Source organism: Anabrus simplex, chromosome 7 (genome assembly GCF_040414725.1).
Source record: "Anabrus simplex isolate iqAnaSimp1 chromosome 7, ASM4041472v1, whole genome shotgun sequence".
Classification (NCBI taxonomy): domain Eukaryota; kingdom Metazoa; phylum Arthropoda; class Insecta; order Orthoptera; family Tettigoniidae; genus Anabrus; species Anabrus simplex.
Window position 1 is genome coordinate 242,188,615 of NC_090271.1, and position 15,803 is coordinate 242,204,417.

The 15,803-nt window shown below is 38.1% G+C and overlaps 1 protein-coding gene and 1 long non-coding RNA gene across 2 annotated transcripts in view; one reads left to right on the forward strand and one right to left on the reverse strand.

Annotated features, from left to right (window-relative positions):
- Positions 1–6,415, reverse strand: part of LOC136877526 (uncharacterized) — a 53,147-nt gene extending 46,732 nt beyond the window's left edge. The window contains exons 1-2 of the long non-coding RNA XR_010860774.2: positions 6,280–6,415; positions 1,035–1,196 (exon numbers count right to left, since the gene is read on the reverse strand). This is a non-coding gene — a long non-coding RNA (uncharacterized lncRNA). The remainder of the gene's footprint in view (positions 1–1,034; positions 1,197–6,279) is intronic.
- snu (snustorr) overlaps positions 1–10,880 on the forward strand; it is a 416,698-nt gene extending 405,818 nt beyond the window's left edge. The window contains exons 15-17 of the mRNA XM_067151642.2: positions 1,696–1,872; positions 4,214–4,300; positions 5,210–10,880. Coding sequence (XP_067007743.1) covers positions 1,696–1,872; positions 4,214–4,300; positions 5,210–5,424 — 479 coding nt within the window. The 3' untranslated portion in view covers positions 5,425–10,880. The remainder of the gene's footprint in view (positions 1–1,695; positions 1,873–4,213; positions 4,301–5,209) is intronic.
- Positions 10,881–15,803: the final 4,923 nt, after the last annotated feature.

The window sequence follows — 15,803 nt, forward strand, 5'->3', positions numbered from 1 at the left end:
GGCCTGGTATTTAACATATTAAGGGGGTGCATTATATCAGTGCAGGATGAACAAGAACTTCAGAACTTGACTCACCAGAGAATTGCTTGGAATAATATCAAGCCTATGAAATTAGCTTTTGTAAAATATATTTGTAAACATTGTTATCGATTGCATAAAATACTGCAATACACTTTATCATCATCATCATTATTATTATTATTATTATTATTATTATTATTATTATTATTATTATTATTATTATTATTATTATTATTATTATTATTGATTCGTTGTGCCCAACTAAGGAGTACATTTGAACTTATTAGCACTTTTTTGATTTTTCATCTTCTCATCCTCTCACTGTGTTTCTTTTTATGTTGTTCAGCATCCTGTAGCCTATTTAGTCGAGAAGGTTTTACAGAAAATTTATGTTTGTGAATTAAAATTCTGAGTTTTATTCTATCTTGAATGGTTTCTTCATTAATGCCAATTTCATTTAGGTCTTCACTGATTTCTTTTAGCCAATAATATATTATTATTATTATTATTATTATTATTATTATTATTATTATTATTATTATTATTATTATTATTATTATTATTATTATTATTATTATTATTATTATTATTATTATTATTATTATTGTTATTATTATTATTGTTATTATTATTATTATTATTATTATTATTATTATTATTATTATTATTATTATTATTATTATTATTATTATTATTATTAATTTCCTGCTTATAATTATGTTATGTTGAGTCCTCAGCCCAACAGTTGGTTGGATCCCCTATTAAATAAGGCAATATAACATTTCTGCTTTAATTGTGATTTCTTGGAACCAGTCGCTACATAGAACGGCCCAACATAGTCTAACCCACTTGTAAAATGGTCTAACTGCTTCTACACGAGAGCATGGAAACTGATCTATCAGCTGTTGAGCAGTGTTTGACTTCAATTTTTGACAAATCAAACAACGATGCAAAACATGAACATAACAATATTAGGTAAGAAAGGATTGGTCGTTGCCAGTCCAGGTACTTACCTCTGCCTGTAGATGTACATCGGCCTGGAGTCGAACTAGGGAGCGCTGCCAGGTCCAGTAGGTTACTCAGCTCTCCAGTGGAATTCTTCAACAGCATGTCGAGTTGGATTTGGATTTGAACAGGTGCCCGCACGATAGTCTGATGTATCCATGTTTGTCCCACTGCACAGCACAGTGTCCATGATCAAACCTGAGTCCATTTGGAGATCCACAAGACATAACATACATTTAGGCTTAAAACGACTGGCGAACAGCACACAACACGGCACTGGCTACCATACATAAAGTAGTGTAATATATGAACTGAAAGACCCGTGCACGAAAGTTCACAATAGTATTCGTACCATACGGCTGTTGACTATTCACAATATCTGGCCTGGAGGATCAAAAAATGTTTGTTTGCTGCTAAAACAACATGTATTGATAACCTCATTGCACAGAAGTGAGGTATAATATTACAGTGTTAAGTTTCATTCCTTAGACATGATCTTATTTTTCCTTCATTAACACAGACAGATTTCTGCCACGTTTTAGTATAAGTTGTTGAGCATTGACTGTATTCAGAAGTACCAAATACCTAACTTGTGTTGTATACAACACTTTTTCTCCTTCTTCAATTAATTTGAAAAAATAGTTCATGAATACAAATTTTCTTTTACAGGTGTGACACCCTTCGAGATCCTCTTCTCACATGTAGTTACGCAGTTTGTTGTAATGTGTGGCCAGACAGCGCTTGTTCTTATCTTCATGATCCTTGTATTTGGAGTCCAATGTAAAGGAGATGTTGGATGGGTTGTGACTCTTACTATTCTGCAAGGACTGTGTGGCATGTGCTTCGGTAAGTTAGAGGAGAAGAAATAGTTTGCCCTCGGGAATTCAATTGTTACTAATTTTTGGTGTAGGCTGAGTAAACCTTACTGTCATGTGCAACTCCAAAAATGGAGTTCTCATTTCTAAATTTTCCAACTTCAGGATGGAGAATCAAACCCATGTCTTTCCAGGTGAACAAAACATACATTTCATGTCTTAATTAGGTACCCCTCATAATAAACATCTCCTACAGAAGAAGCTGAGCTTGTGAAAGAGACAGGTGTCATAGGTGTGCAGATATGTTTTTAAAGCTGGGCTTGTCCAAGGAAAAGGTACAAAAGAACACACATTACACATTCATCAGTTGATTTAAAGAAGCAGATTTTCCTCTCGTCAGCTACTTTTTAGACTACTAGAATGTCTTTGACTGCATTCGATGGGAGAAAATGTGTCAAGTTCATTGGAAATGGGAATTTTTGCACACCTGGTTTGGCTAATAAGGAATTCTTATGAATCCAACACAGCTGTGGTCAAAATAAATGGCAAACGAGTAATTTCAAGATTCAGAAAGGTGTCATTGTTCTTCAGTTTTTATGGTGAGTACATAAAGAAAGTTGTACTTGAGAAATGGAATGGCACATCTCCTACTGATGGTAAGAAGATAGCCAACCTACGTTATGGAGTCGATACTCCACACGTCACCAGTAATGAGATGGAAATGGCTGAGTTCATTGCTCATATCAGAAATGTGAGTTCTTGAAGGAGACTGCAGATTAACATGAATGAAACAAAAACGACGGCTGGTTACAGACATCTGCAAGGAATGGAAAACACCTCAGAAATGCTATTAGTTCAGTTGTTTTCAATTCAGGTAGATGTGCTCCTGAAATTAGGAAAATAACACCTGTGAGCAAAAATGTAATGATGAGCTTGTCCTATTTATGGAAGGATCACTGTACCTCATTATCACTGAAGATATGAGAGTAGCATACAATCTGATTATTAAGTTTCCCTTTATGGAACCAAGACATAGACTCTTTGTACTACAGACCTGAAGAAAATTTATTATTAGGAATATGGTGCTGGCAAAGAATTTTACACATACCTTGAACAATATTTCACACCAATAACTCCACTGTTAACCTACTCAACCTCAAAATCAGACTACCATCAATGTGTAAACAGAGCGCTCAACAATTCTTTGGATTCACTATGTGACATGGAAATGACAGAGTAAGAAAACTGATCATCCTTGGAAATGTTCCTGGGAAAAGAGATTGTGGACAAGTTCCCACTTGATGATAGAACATTACTAAGAATGTAACTGTCTTGAAGCTCTTTGGTGCAGCACATCTGGTGGAGGACTACAAGAGATGGAGATAACTGAAAAACAGCCTACTTGAAAATCACGATTCTCTGAACTGGTTTCACTCAAGGCAGCAACATCAATGTCCAACCTAGCCAGCTTGTGAGTGACACATGTTGTTCATCTTTCAGGTCTATTATTATTACATCGAGAAGCGTTCTGATACTCTATTTTCCAATTTTAATTGATTTATTAATTTTCTGATCGCAAGTGGGGTACAGCCTCCCAACCTGGTAGCAAAGTGTGACTACTACTGATGTTTAGTCCACATTGTTTAGAGACTTCCCCATGTGGAGGGAGAAGTGGTAATCCTAAATAGGCCTGCCCAATTGCAGGCGCAGGACCGAATTCCTGGGTAGTCACAGGTCTCAGAAAGACGACCATCATACAACTGCCACCAACATGCAGGCCCAGACTAGAAAGTCTCAGTTTCACCCAAAATCTGCACCTAACATCCTTATCCCATAGCCGTTGGACTTCATACAGTGATGGAAGATATGCATGAAAATGTGCCACTGACATGAATTTGTTGAAGGGGATACCAACCTGCTGGGGAGAGACCCACACATTATGATCTCAGAGTCAAATCCTGTGAGACACACATGAAATGAGAAATGCAGGGTGAAACACTGGGACTGCAACAGAATGTCACAGACTCGAATATAGTTGAGATGTGCCTTCACAACTGGTCCATCTGGCATAACATCCTCCGCCTCCATGACTGTTGGGAACTGAACAGTGAACATTCTTCCTACGTCCCTTTTGTTGTCGGGCAATATATTGACAGGATCATTTCAGCTATTCACCACTTATGAAATAGAACAAGTTGTAGACAAGTGAATTTGACATGAATACATAAGTAGGAATAGCTCTTTTCAATGTGTCTGTTGTGCTGATACACTCAAAGCTAATATCCAGTCAGCACCTTGTAAATTATTTACTTACAGCTTTATGTACGGTATATACAAATATTTACTTTTGTTTAACTGACTCTTACTTTCAGGTTTTGTGATCTCTGCCATCTGTGAACTGGAAAGGAATGCTATTCAACTGGCTCTTGGAAGTTTCTATCCAACTTTACTCCTCAGTGGTAAGTAATATTCTTTATAATTAGAATATTTGTCTTAAGGGAAAGCAGCATTTTACCAGTAAGAATGCTCATAAAGGAGCACCTCACAGATCCAAACAATTTTGATATAACATTCGTTTGTAGATATGTCTTAGCTGGAAGTTAGAGTCCTTCATACATTCGCCTGGAGGACACCTATGTCGTAGATTTCCCTGGGTACTTGTTCCGCTTCTTCTTTCCTCTCCTCAATGATGGTACAAGAGGCAGAGGCAATCTCTAGTCTGAGGACTGTTTTGATATCATGGGAAAGAATGTTCTCTTCACTGTTATGTATGCTAGTCCATTTTGAGAAAATTTGAAAATCTGTAGGATGCACTTCAGATATCTTGTTCTTAGGTTTTCTAATTTTCTTACTTTAGGTACAGTAAGTTTATGCTGCATTACTTGCATTCCGTAGGTTGCAACTGAGGCTACTCTGAGTCTGAAGAAAGCCACTGCTAATCTCACCAATAGATTTTGCAATTTTAGGTTGTCATACATTGCTTTTGTTTCTGCGGCTGTCCTTTGTTTTATGTACTAGGTGAATGTTATTCCTAGTTGTTTGAAGGCATGCTATTTCTAGGAAAAAGTTCTCACATGTATAGTTGTCCTATTAGGAAATATTCCCTCCTTTTCTGAACTTCATAACCTTTGCTTTTGACTTGATAATCTGAGATCTTGTTTGCCCATTCCAGCTGTTATGAGAATGGATGTGAGCAAATGGAAATCAGTGATTCACGCCAACTTTCACATAGGAGTATCCTCTCTCCCTTTCTGACTGCTATGCTACTGTATATTTCTGCTTCTCAGGAAAGGATCTGTATTAGCACTGCAGTACATACTTGGAGTCTTAATGGTTAGAATTCTAATTGTATGTTTAACTATTTTCAGGTGTGATATGGCCTGTTGAAGGAATGCCATGTGTACTACGCTACATCAGTTTAGGTCTACCCCTTACCATGGCGACAACATCCCTCAGGAGCATGCTAACGAGAGGGTGGTCCATTGTGGAGCCTGATGTCTACAATGGCTTCATCGCAACCATGATATGGATCGTACTCTTCCTAACCATCAGTCTCTTAGTTCTCAAATTCAAGAGAGGATAATCGTTATCGTCATTGCCTAGAACTAGTGTATGTGTGTGCCAAATGTTAGAGCACTGTTGTTTGTTTGTGTGGCACTAGAGACTGAACACAATATGGATGGTGAATGTCAAGTGTCTCAATAAATGTGATGTCTGCACAGTGTACGTCTCTCTTCTCTTTCAAATGTGAGCTGGGGTGAAGTGTTGTGAGTGGGGGATAACTAGTTTTCTCAGCAATTCAAAATAAGAAATTTTATTCGACTATATAAAAAGTAAATAAACTGGGTACTTTTACAACATTGAACTAATGGCTGACTTTTATATTTTAAGTATGCAACAGAAGATCTTTTCAAAAGATAAATGCCTGAATTTGAAACAATACAAATATATTATGGCAAATGACTGATAATAACCAGTGCTAATCCAAAAAGGGTGAAGCAAAAAACTGATCTGAAAGAGAACTACATTGCTCAAATCCTCTCAACAATTGCTTTGATGAACTTTATAGAACGTCAATATAGAAAAGGTGCACCATTGATAGAACCAAATGAAAAATCCATCTGGACAGGATCTAAACTAAATCATAGCAAGTTTTTGATTCCATGTGGAAAAAACAAACAAACAAAAAACTGAATGAACAAGTGATCAGTAACAGGAACATTAACTGGCAACAGTAATATTGATTGTTTGCTTACATAATAAACAACCTGTTCACAGGAAATCTGTATATCAGTTGCCCCAGAAATATTCCTTCTGCTGTGGTTTCTATTATAAGTGAAAATTAATACACACAGTTGAGCATTTGTGTTCTCCCCTTCTGAGTGAATAAGTGCAGAACTGGGTACCATACCGTAATGAGAATAATATAGAACATCACCTCCCATACTGCTTGTATAATGTCACTCTCCATAACTGCACACATTTGCCAACAGCAAATCTCCTCCACATAAACATCTTCAGTACTTCCTCCAACTCAGTCTATGAATGGAATGAGTGATGTTGCAGAACATTCTCTTGCCAACACACAATCTATCTGTGAAATATGCTGTGAGCAAAAAAAGAAAAGTTGTGAATATCAGTGTTGTAGTCTTTTCTTGGAAGACCTCAGTTACTTCTGTATGTATAAAAAGGACTCAAATATGGATGTGAACAGTGATAATTCACTGACATTTCTCAAGACTGGAGATTTAATTAAAATCATGATATAAAAATAATCAGGGCTTGCTTTGTTTCTGTAAAATATCAATTTTCTAAAGAGACGTGTACATAATTGTGAATTGTTACAATATTACTCATACCTACATCATATTTCTTAACATTATATGTCATAAAGCTACTGTAAAATCAGCCCTAAAACAAAATAAGGAATGAAAACAATTCCACCCTCATGTCCACTTCTTGTAATGCTCATTATTCCAAATATCATGATAATATAGATCAGAGAACTGTCTAGATTTTCTGAAGGTAGAATGATAAAGATCCATTTTGAGTCCTGTGGGTGCTATTAATTGACCAATATATAAGGCATATCACAGAAATCAGTGATCCATGACAACATAATTATTTTACTCCTTTAGCTAGAACTTGGTCAATCTTTTATACATGCAGCTTACACAGGCTGTGATACTGAGTTACTCAAAACTCAATACTCCATCCAGTAACACTCTATGGAAAGTGAGTGTTCATTGAGCCATCTTTCAGCAGATCTGGAATATCAGCCAGTTTAGAAAATTATCATAATCACTGAGTAGGCAATTACACATGACAACTAACTGGTCTTCATTTTTAATGTAGAACTAAGATTGAAGCTAAAGAGAGTTTCCACTTTATGGCTACATATAAGACGTCCTTCACAACTTCCTTGTTAATTGTGAATACTTAGAGTGGAATATTTTTCTCTTATGATTAGAAAATACAACCCACTTTTTATAGTGCACACTACAATAGTCATGGAATGAACTATTGATACTGGACACAGTATATTGTTTCATGAGGACGAGTGTATAATGACATTCCTTCTCATGTTACAGGAACTACATATTCTAAGCTATTCTATAATTTAATCTGTGATTTTTTGATTATATTAAGTATCAAAAGTAGTTAATATAATCTTACAATTTAACTTAAGAGATTGCTTATTTCTTTTTAAATTAAATATGTAATGAGGCTCACATAGCTTTATGACTGATGAGAAGATCTCACACCACAGAGATCATGTCCATATACAACTGCACCTTCTCATGTGCATGTGGGGTAGGTGGCCAGATGTCCACATGCTGGTCCCACGTCATCTGGAACATTCGGGTTGGGAGTCATAAAACAGTAATACCGAGAGATGAGTTTGCAGTCAAATGACAAGTTTATCTACAAATAAAACCAGGCACATCACTGCTTTGTATTAGCTAATAGTTTTTCTCTTTATTTATTCATTTTGATCATGACTGTTATGAATTCATTAGGGTAGGTTCCAATTCCTGACAGACTGGACCATCTGTCACCATCATTCACTGTCCTCTGCTGCCCTAGTCGTTCTTCTTATAGGCATATGGGTTGATCTGTCCACCTTCTGAGTGTTCTTCCTCTGGAGCTCCTTCCATTCAATACTTTTTTGGACTATAAGTTTCACATTATCAACTGACCTTTGTATTATGTGGCCTAAGAACTATAATATTTTCTGATAACTTATCAATGAGATAGTCTGCGAATTCCCACTTCATTCCTGATGACACATTTTTTTTGTTCTGTTCTATATCCAAGATACTTGTAACAGTTTTATAATTAATGCATTTTATTTTTAAACATTGTCTAGAATTGAGGAATATGAATACTACTTCTACAGTTCTATTACTTGAACAAGAGCATGGTGACATTGTGCTTCACTGGTGTTAACTGTACTTCTTCAGGTTATTCAGTCATGTGAAAAGAGTAGACTTGGGCCAGTGACCTAGATGTTAGGCCCCTTTAAACAAGCAACAACAACAAGAGTAGACTTTCATCAACATTAGAACAAATTTATTCAACACCTATACCTTACAATGCCATGCTCATGCATTTTATTAACACTGATTCGGGACCTTTTCCCATCCTGTTAAGGGACAACATAATAAACGCTGTAGACAGCAAGCTTGAAGTTTTATGTGGCTATAAATCTTGAACCACAGGACCTACAGCTTTACAGGAAATGTGACATGTTTCTCCATTCTCAATATCTCTCTTACATTCTTGCAAAATCTGTTCTATTTCAAACTGCATTACCAATAACAATGTTACCAAGAGAGATTACAAAGGGAAGGATTCATTAGTCATTCATTACCACCATTCCTTCCTTCCTTTCCTGATCAGTTAGCTTTTCCCTATTGTTTAAATTTTGCAAGAAAATTTCAATCATTTGTATAAATAATTACTCCAAAGGGGGTTTCCATACTCAGTAACATCAACATAAGCTCTATAGGAGCTAGAGATCTCACTCATATCACATGTCTCTTTTGGGCTTTTGCTTCTTGAGGAATGAATTGATAAAATACCTGTCTTACACAGTTATTTTTTATCAAAATAAATTTGACTGACCTACTCTTATTATATCAAATCTGAAGAATTCCAGTGTATCCAGTTGTAGATCCCATAGAGCACTAAGTTCTCACTTTCATTACTTTTTGTTTAACAAGAGTCATGTAATGATCTGAGGAGCCCCACAAGCTGCTCTGCCATGACACTGAAAACATTTGCTATGTGAGCTTCATATACAGTAGATCCTCATTAAATCTCAGGTTGATTATCTCATTTAGCTGGTGGTGACAGTGATTTGCAGCAGGCAAGTAGATTTCAAAAGTATTCCAAAAGTCAATTTGCTCTAATAGAAATGTTATTTTATACAATAATAGCTTAGTAAATTTTGTTAGTGAAGATTCAACATCAAATCTTTGAGCTATAGATATCTGTCTTTTCTATCTCTCTGTATATCTATAACCAGAATGTGCCTCGGTATTATAGTTTTTCTTCAATTGATCAGGCGGTTTATGCATGAATGACAATTTTCCACGTCTCTTGCATCATGTCTATTCTATTGCCATTTTTTTGAAAAGTTTACAGAAACCATGACTAGTGGATGCAGAATTTTAATGTGCACATTGTAATATTCACTATACTACCTATGATCGGCCATGTAGGTGGACCAGGTAAATAGAGAAATGTAATTTGTTCCTATCAGCACCTCCGTACTAGCTCCAATACTATGATGGTCATGTAACAGTAGTTATTAGAATAGGCCATGTATGGTCTAGAGAATTGGCAAGATAAAGAAAATGATCAAACTTTTGAGCTCTCTGCCTGTATTCAGAAAGAAGCTGTCCCATCTGGTGAGGTAACTCCCCTAGATTGCACATCACACTCACATAATACACTCAAGTATATGAACTGGTTAACCCTTCTACTATGATAAAAAATCAGAAAAATCAGAATTCAGTATTCTTTCTGTCTTCCCTACAAAGGATTCTTGAATAAAATTAACAATGGGAAGATACAGGAAAAAAAATACTGAAAATACTTCCCTTATTTATCACAGGACCAATTTATACTGTGTGCAAGATCAGAAAGTTAATTTTCTTCAACCTTTCAAAAATGTACAATTTATTGTTAGGACCAATGCTAGCACAGATATTAATTAATTTTTAGACCATCCCTTCAACTACTATTTTACCCAACGTGAATAAAACTATTTATAGCCTAGATTGTAGTGCCTTCTTCCTTGAGCTTATATCCAAATTTCATTAGATTCTTTTCAGCTATTTTCTAGAGATGCTTGTACAATATACCTATACAGATGGACAGATAGACAAGACATGACAGACATTTTAAAATTGCCTTTCTTTTTTCTTTATCAACATGACTGACATGTAAAAACCAATTTTTATAAAATTATATCCAAAGCACAGACAAAACTTGTATCTTATATATATAGATATATGTGTGTACAATTGGGCTGCCAGATGTCCCATATCTGAAAGGGAAGAAGAAGAATGTGCAGTGTGGAGAGCTGTAGTCCAAACCCTAATAAACCTCAACCATACTCCATTCTACTTTGCCTGTCTTGTAAATGACTGTACAACACAATCTAAACTAAACAATAAAAGCAGTCGCAAGTGAATGAAATTGCTCAAGAGGTTTCATATTGTGTGAGTGGTTATACTTATCCTCTCAATGTTAAGAGTCTTAAGTGAAAAGAGTACTTTCTACATCTTTTATTGATTCTCCTGACTTGTCTCCCCAGATCTGTTATTTCACTTCATCTCAATGAGGGAGCTACATTTCATAATAAAATTTGTGGAAAGAATACTCTGACAATTATTTTTTTATTCATAGTGATAAAATTGAAAGACTTTGCCTTTTTCTACTTTCTTGTTGTGTTATAATTAGTTTGATAAAACATGTTGTAATAAATCACAAGTGTAAATAAACAATATTTAATCATATATAAAAAGACATTGGCATCACTGTTATTTGGCCTGTGACAATCAGAATCTTTTATGTTGTTTGAAACAAGAACTGATCAAAAGTGAAGGTATGTACTTCAATAATGAAATAATGTATAAAAACCAAACCCCACGACGCAACAGCCCAAAAGGGCCATGGCCTACCAAGCAGCTGCTGCTCAGCCCGAAGGCCTGCAGATTATGAAGTATTGTGTGGTCAGCATGATGAATCGTCTCAGCAATTATTGTTGAATTTCTAGAGCAGGGCTGCCATCTCACCACTAGATAGCTCCTCAATTGTAATCACATAGGCTGAGAGAATCTCGAACCAGCCCTCAGATCCAGGTAAAAATCCATGATCTGGCCGGGAATCGAACGTGGGGCAACTAGGTAAGAGGCAGCCATGTTACCCCTACACAGTGGGGCTGGCAATGAAATCATATGAAGAAGATATCAAATTAGGAAATTACATCTCAAATGAAGCTGATGAAATTTACTACTTGGTTTTTAAAACAATCAGTTTGGAACCAAAGGAGGGAAGGCATTAAATGAACACAAACTGCTGCAACAAAGGGCTTTTGAAAAAAAGATAATTCTTTCCCCTAAAATATTGAAATTGTGGCTACAGATCTAACTGGTTATCATGCTGGTCTTTGGTCTAAAGGGTCATGAGTCTGAATCCCAGCTGCATCATTGGTTATTTCCCCTGGCTCGAGTTTGTGCTGTATTCGACATTAGATTTCATCCTAGATAGGGCCCATTCTTACACATGTGCAAGTCATCTATGGATATCAACTTGGAAGACGTGCACCAGGCCATTATATATTGAAATTGTAAGTCTGTCTACAATAAGGCAAGATAGTGTCTCTATTCCTTTTTCTAGCAGTAAAGTCTCAGGTTGGAAAAAGAATAATAATAATAATAGAAACAAGATTTCCACTTTTGGGGTTCACTCAACCTTGACCAGAAAAGAGTACCAAGTTGATTCCCAGCATCAAAGATAACCAGGCATACTTCCTCTTAAAACAATAATCACCACCACCACAGCCAGGCATCCCACTTAATGCTGAAGCTATGGGTTCCACTTCCACCAGGGTCTTTGTGAACTGTCCAGAGATGGAGAATCACTACGAGGTAAATGGTGACTAGAGCCTGGTATTCTTTCCACTTACAGTAGAGTCTCGCTCATCCGACCTTCGCTTATCCGACATTCCGTGTTATCCGACACTGTTAGACTTAATTTCAACTTTTGGTGGAGACTAAATTCAGGCACACCCGCTGTGGAGGGTGCGACCATGGGGCAAGCACTGGCCTGAACGCTGGCGGTAGGACTGGGTTTTTCTCAAGGACAGGTGCAGTGAGTCTTCAGTCATTGTAGTATTGGTTCGGTGCGGATGTTATAATTTTCATATCCTCTGTGAGTATGGCGAGTAAATGGAAGAAAGTGACTGTTTCTACGGAACACAAACTGAGTGCATTAAAGAGACTGGACAAAGGGGAAATTCTTCAAAATGTGGCTTCATATTATGGTGTTGGACGTGTTACAGTGGGAGACTGGAAAAAACAGAGGGAAGAAATTGAAAAGTTGTGCTCTACCAGAGCAGAGAAAAACAATGAAAAAATGTCAGTACGAAAAAGTAAGTGAAGCACTATTTCTTTGGTATCTCAACACCGGGAAAAGGGCCTGCCAATATCTGGCACCATTCTGCGGGAAAAGACTGTGTATTTCCAGAAGGATTTTAATGAAGGGGACCCTAATTTTCCTGCCAGTGCTGGGTGGCGTGATGGGTGGCAAAAACGGTACGGTATTAGGTAGCTTAATATCTGTGGAGAAAAGTTTCTTTTCGTAAGACATCTGGAAAGTTTTCGTTTAATACTGCATGTACTGTAGAATTGAATTGTAATTCAATAAATAGAGCACCGTAAAATATGTCATTATTTTAGCCTTCCTGTTTGTTTCAGTTCATTTTCAAAGTTATTCCGTATTATCCGACATTTTCGGTGATCCGACGTACTCCAGGTCCCGTTTACGTCGGATAATCGAGACTCTACTGTACTTGTGACAGATATCTATCCTATCTGACCTACCTTGGTCAACTCTTCTTCTCATCTGACCCCAACGGTATTGGGTTTCAAGGCCTTGCTATACCCTTCGCTGATACAGTATCTTCATTCTTCAAAGGAGCAGACATCTTCATTTCTTTCTGAGTTGAGTTGACAAGGGATGATTGCCCAGTTGCAGTTCCCCTTAAAACAATAACCACCACCCTTCTTCCTCTTCTAGCTCTTTGAAAGAGAACCAATACTAAAAGGTAAGTGTTTTTATATTCTTTGATTTTAAGGTTTAGACTAAAACTTACATCAATGTTTAATGTGGAATATGATGAGAAATATTATTTTTAGGTGTTCTTTTATTGTCTAGTTACTAATCTAAAGGGTGTCCAAAATCTAAAAAGCACCTTCATAGCTTTAATGGGTATAAGGCAACTTTCTTTTATTTTTATTCATTTTGGCCTACTAGGGACCACGGGGCTTTTCTTAACTCTTCTCTTAGCTAAGGTCTTCTGCTTTTTCTCGGCCCAGTATGCTTTCATTTTCTGGGTGTGTGCCCGCGTCCTTCCATTCGTCCACTTAGGTCTGGTGGTCCCTGTACTCTTTTTGCTTGCGAGGGACAATGGGAAGACTCCATGTAGGATGGCCTGTCAGTACTGAGATTGGTTCTCTGTGGTCTCTAATGGGATCTGTAGTTCCTCTAGGTCTGATTTTACTGACGTGATCCACTTGGTCTTGGAAGCCTTTCTCCTACTTGTCACGGTGAGGATTCTGTTGGTGAGCCTGCAAGGTTTCAGGCGGCTCATGTGCCCGTAGAAAGTCAGTCGCCTTTTCCTCATACATGTGACTATGTCTTTCTGATGTTCGTAGAGCTTGTTGTTCTGCCTTACCTTGTAGAAGCCATCCTCCTCTTTTATGGGTCCTAGTATCCTAATCTGTAGTTGTTTAGGTTGGTCTTACTTCCCTTCTTGTGTAGTCTGTCTATAAGTTCTAGTTTCCTGAGAGGGCCCTTTCGATTCATCAACAGGCACTCAGCGGTCTAGTCTAGAGTACAGAGGGTCTTACTACAGAGTTGTAGTGCTTCAGCTATAGGTTCTTGGAGAGATACTTGGAGGTGTAGATGCTTTTACAGGAATGATAGGCCCTCTCTAACTTGGTGCACCTGGTGTCTATGGCCAAAGTTTCACTCTCGCTTGTTGCTGAGATCCATTCTCCTAAGTACTTGACTGCAGGAACTTTACTAACGGTGTTATTTCCTAGTGGGATTGTAGAAGGAGCCTGCTTTATATTAGTGATAAACTCCGTCTTCTGTAGGTTGACCTTCAAGCTGGTTTTTGCTGCAATACTGTAGAGGCTCTGTAATTAGTGAGTAGCCTCTTCTATGCTGTTGGTCAGTAGGGTGAAATCATCAGCAAGGGCTAGATAGGGTACACTGAGGTTGTCTTTCTTGTACCCAAGATTCAGTTCTGCTTCTGATGGCAATGTGGCAGTCCATTCCCTGATGATCTTCTCTAGTACACAGTTGAAGAGGATGCAAGAGAGACCATCTCCCTGTCTGACTCCTGTCTGAATGAGAAAGTTCTCAAAGAGCTCACCCCTGAACTTGACTTTGGAGGTGGTGTTCATCAAGGTAGCTTGGATCAGTCTGGTGGTCTTCTTATCTAGGTCTCGTTCCTGCAGGGTAGATTAAGAGGGTCTGTCTATCTACTGAATCGTGTGACTTTTGGAAATCCACCATAATGGCTACCCAGGGGTGTCTCCCTCGGCTCCTATATGTGAGGATGGTCTTGAGGTTTTGTATCTGCTCTGTGCAGGACCTACTGATGCAGAAACCAGCCTGGTATTCACCTAGTTGGAAGTCCAGCTGTTCAGTGACTCTAGTTAGCAGGGCTGTAGAGAAGATCTTGTAGGTTACAAGCAACAGGGAGATCTGTAGTTGTTTAGATCAGTCTTACTTCCCTTCTTGTGTAGTGGATGAATCATGGCTGAGGCCCATCCCTCTGGCAAGACCTCTGTTCTCCATATGTCTTGGATGATCTGGGTGATATTCTGCAGGGACTGTTCATCTAGATGCTTCCACATCTCTGCAACAATACCATCTTCACCTGGGGCCTTCTTGTTCTTAAGGCCTTTGATTATCTCCTCTATTTCTTCCCTGTTGGGTGGTACAGAGTCTTGGTTCCTGACAGTGGGCTCGATGAAGGTCAGTCTCTCTTTAGGTTCTTCTGTGGTGAGGAGTTTCTGGAAGTACTCTGCAAAGGTGGTGGTGCAGTCTCTGTTGTCAATTTGGAGTTTCCTATCTGGCCCTCTGAGATGTGGGTGGGGGGGCAGTGTATGAGGTAGACTGTTTCTTGAATCCCTTTTAGAGATCTCTTGAATTGTTTCTCTTGAAGTCTTCTTCTGCCTGTTGTATTTGAGACCTGTTGTTGTTCCTCTTAGTTTTACGGATGATGCTCGCTGTTGATTTTCTTTCTGCAATGAAAGCCTGATGGTTGGGTTCATCCTTGCACTGGCTCCACTTGATCCAGGCTCTGCACCTTTCCTCTGTGGGTGGAGGGTAAGAGGGTAATGAAGACAGTTCCACACCTGGGTACTGGTTTTGCTGTACACCATAGAATGGTCGACCATCTCACCTAATGGCAGAACCTCCTCACTACCCTTCAGGTCCCACAACAGAGCGTACACCATAGTGAAATTCCATACACCTACAAACGACACCAACAGGAAGTTCGCACTCTGTGGTCCTCCAGGGATGCTTGCCTTTGCTGGATAAAGCAGGGATGGTTTCTAGAGCGGCATCCAGTAGAGCCTTTTGTAGAGTAGGCCGCCCTTGTTTCTGTGCATTCTTCTCAAGGGTAGTCTGGAAGTCACAATCCTCATC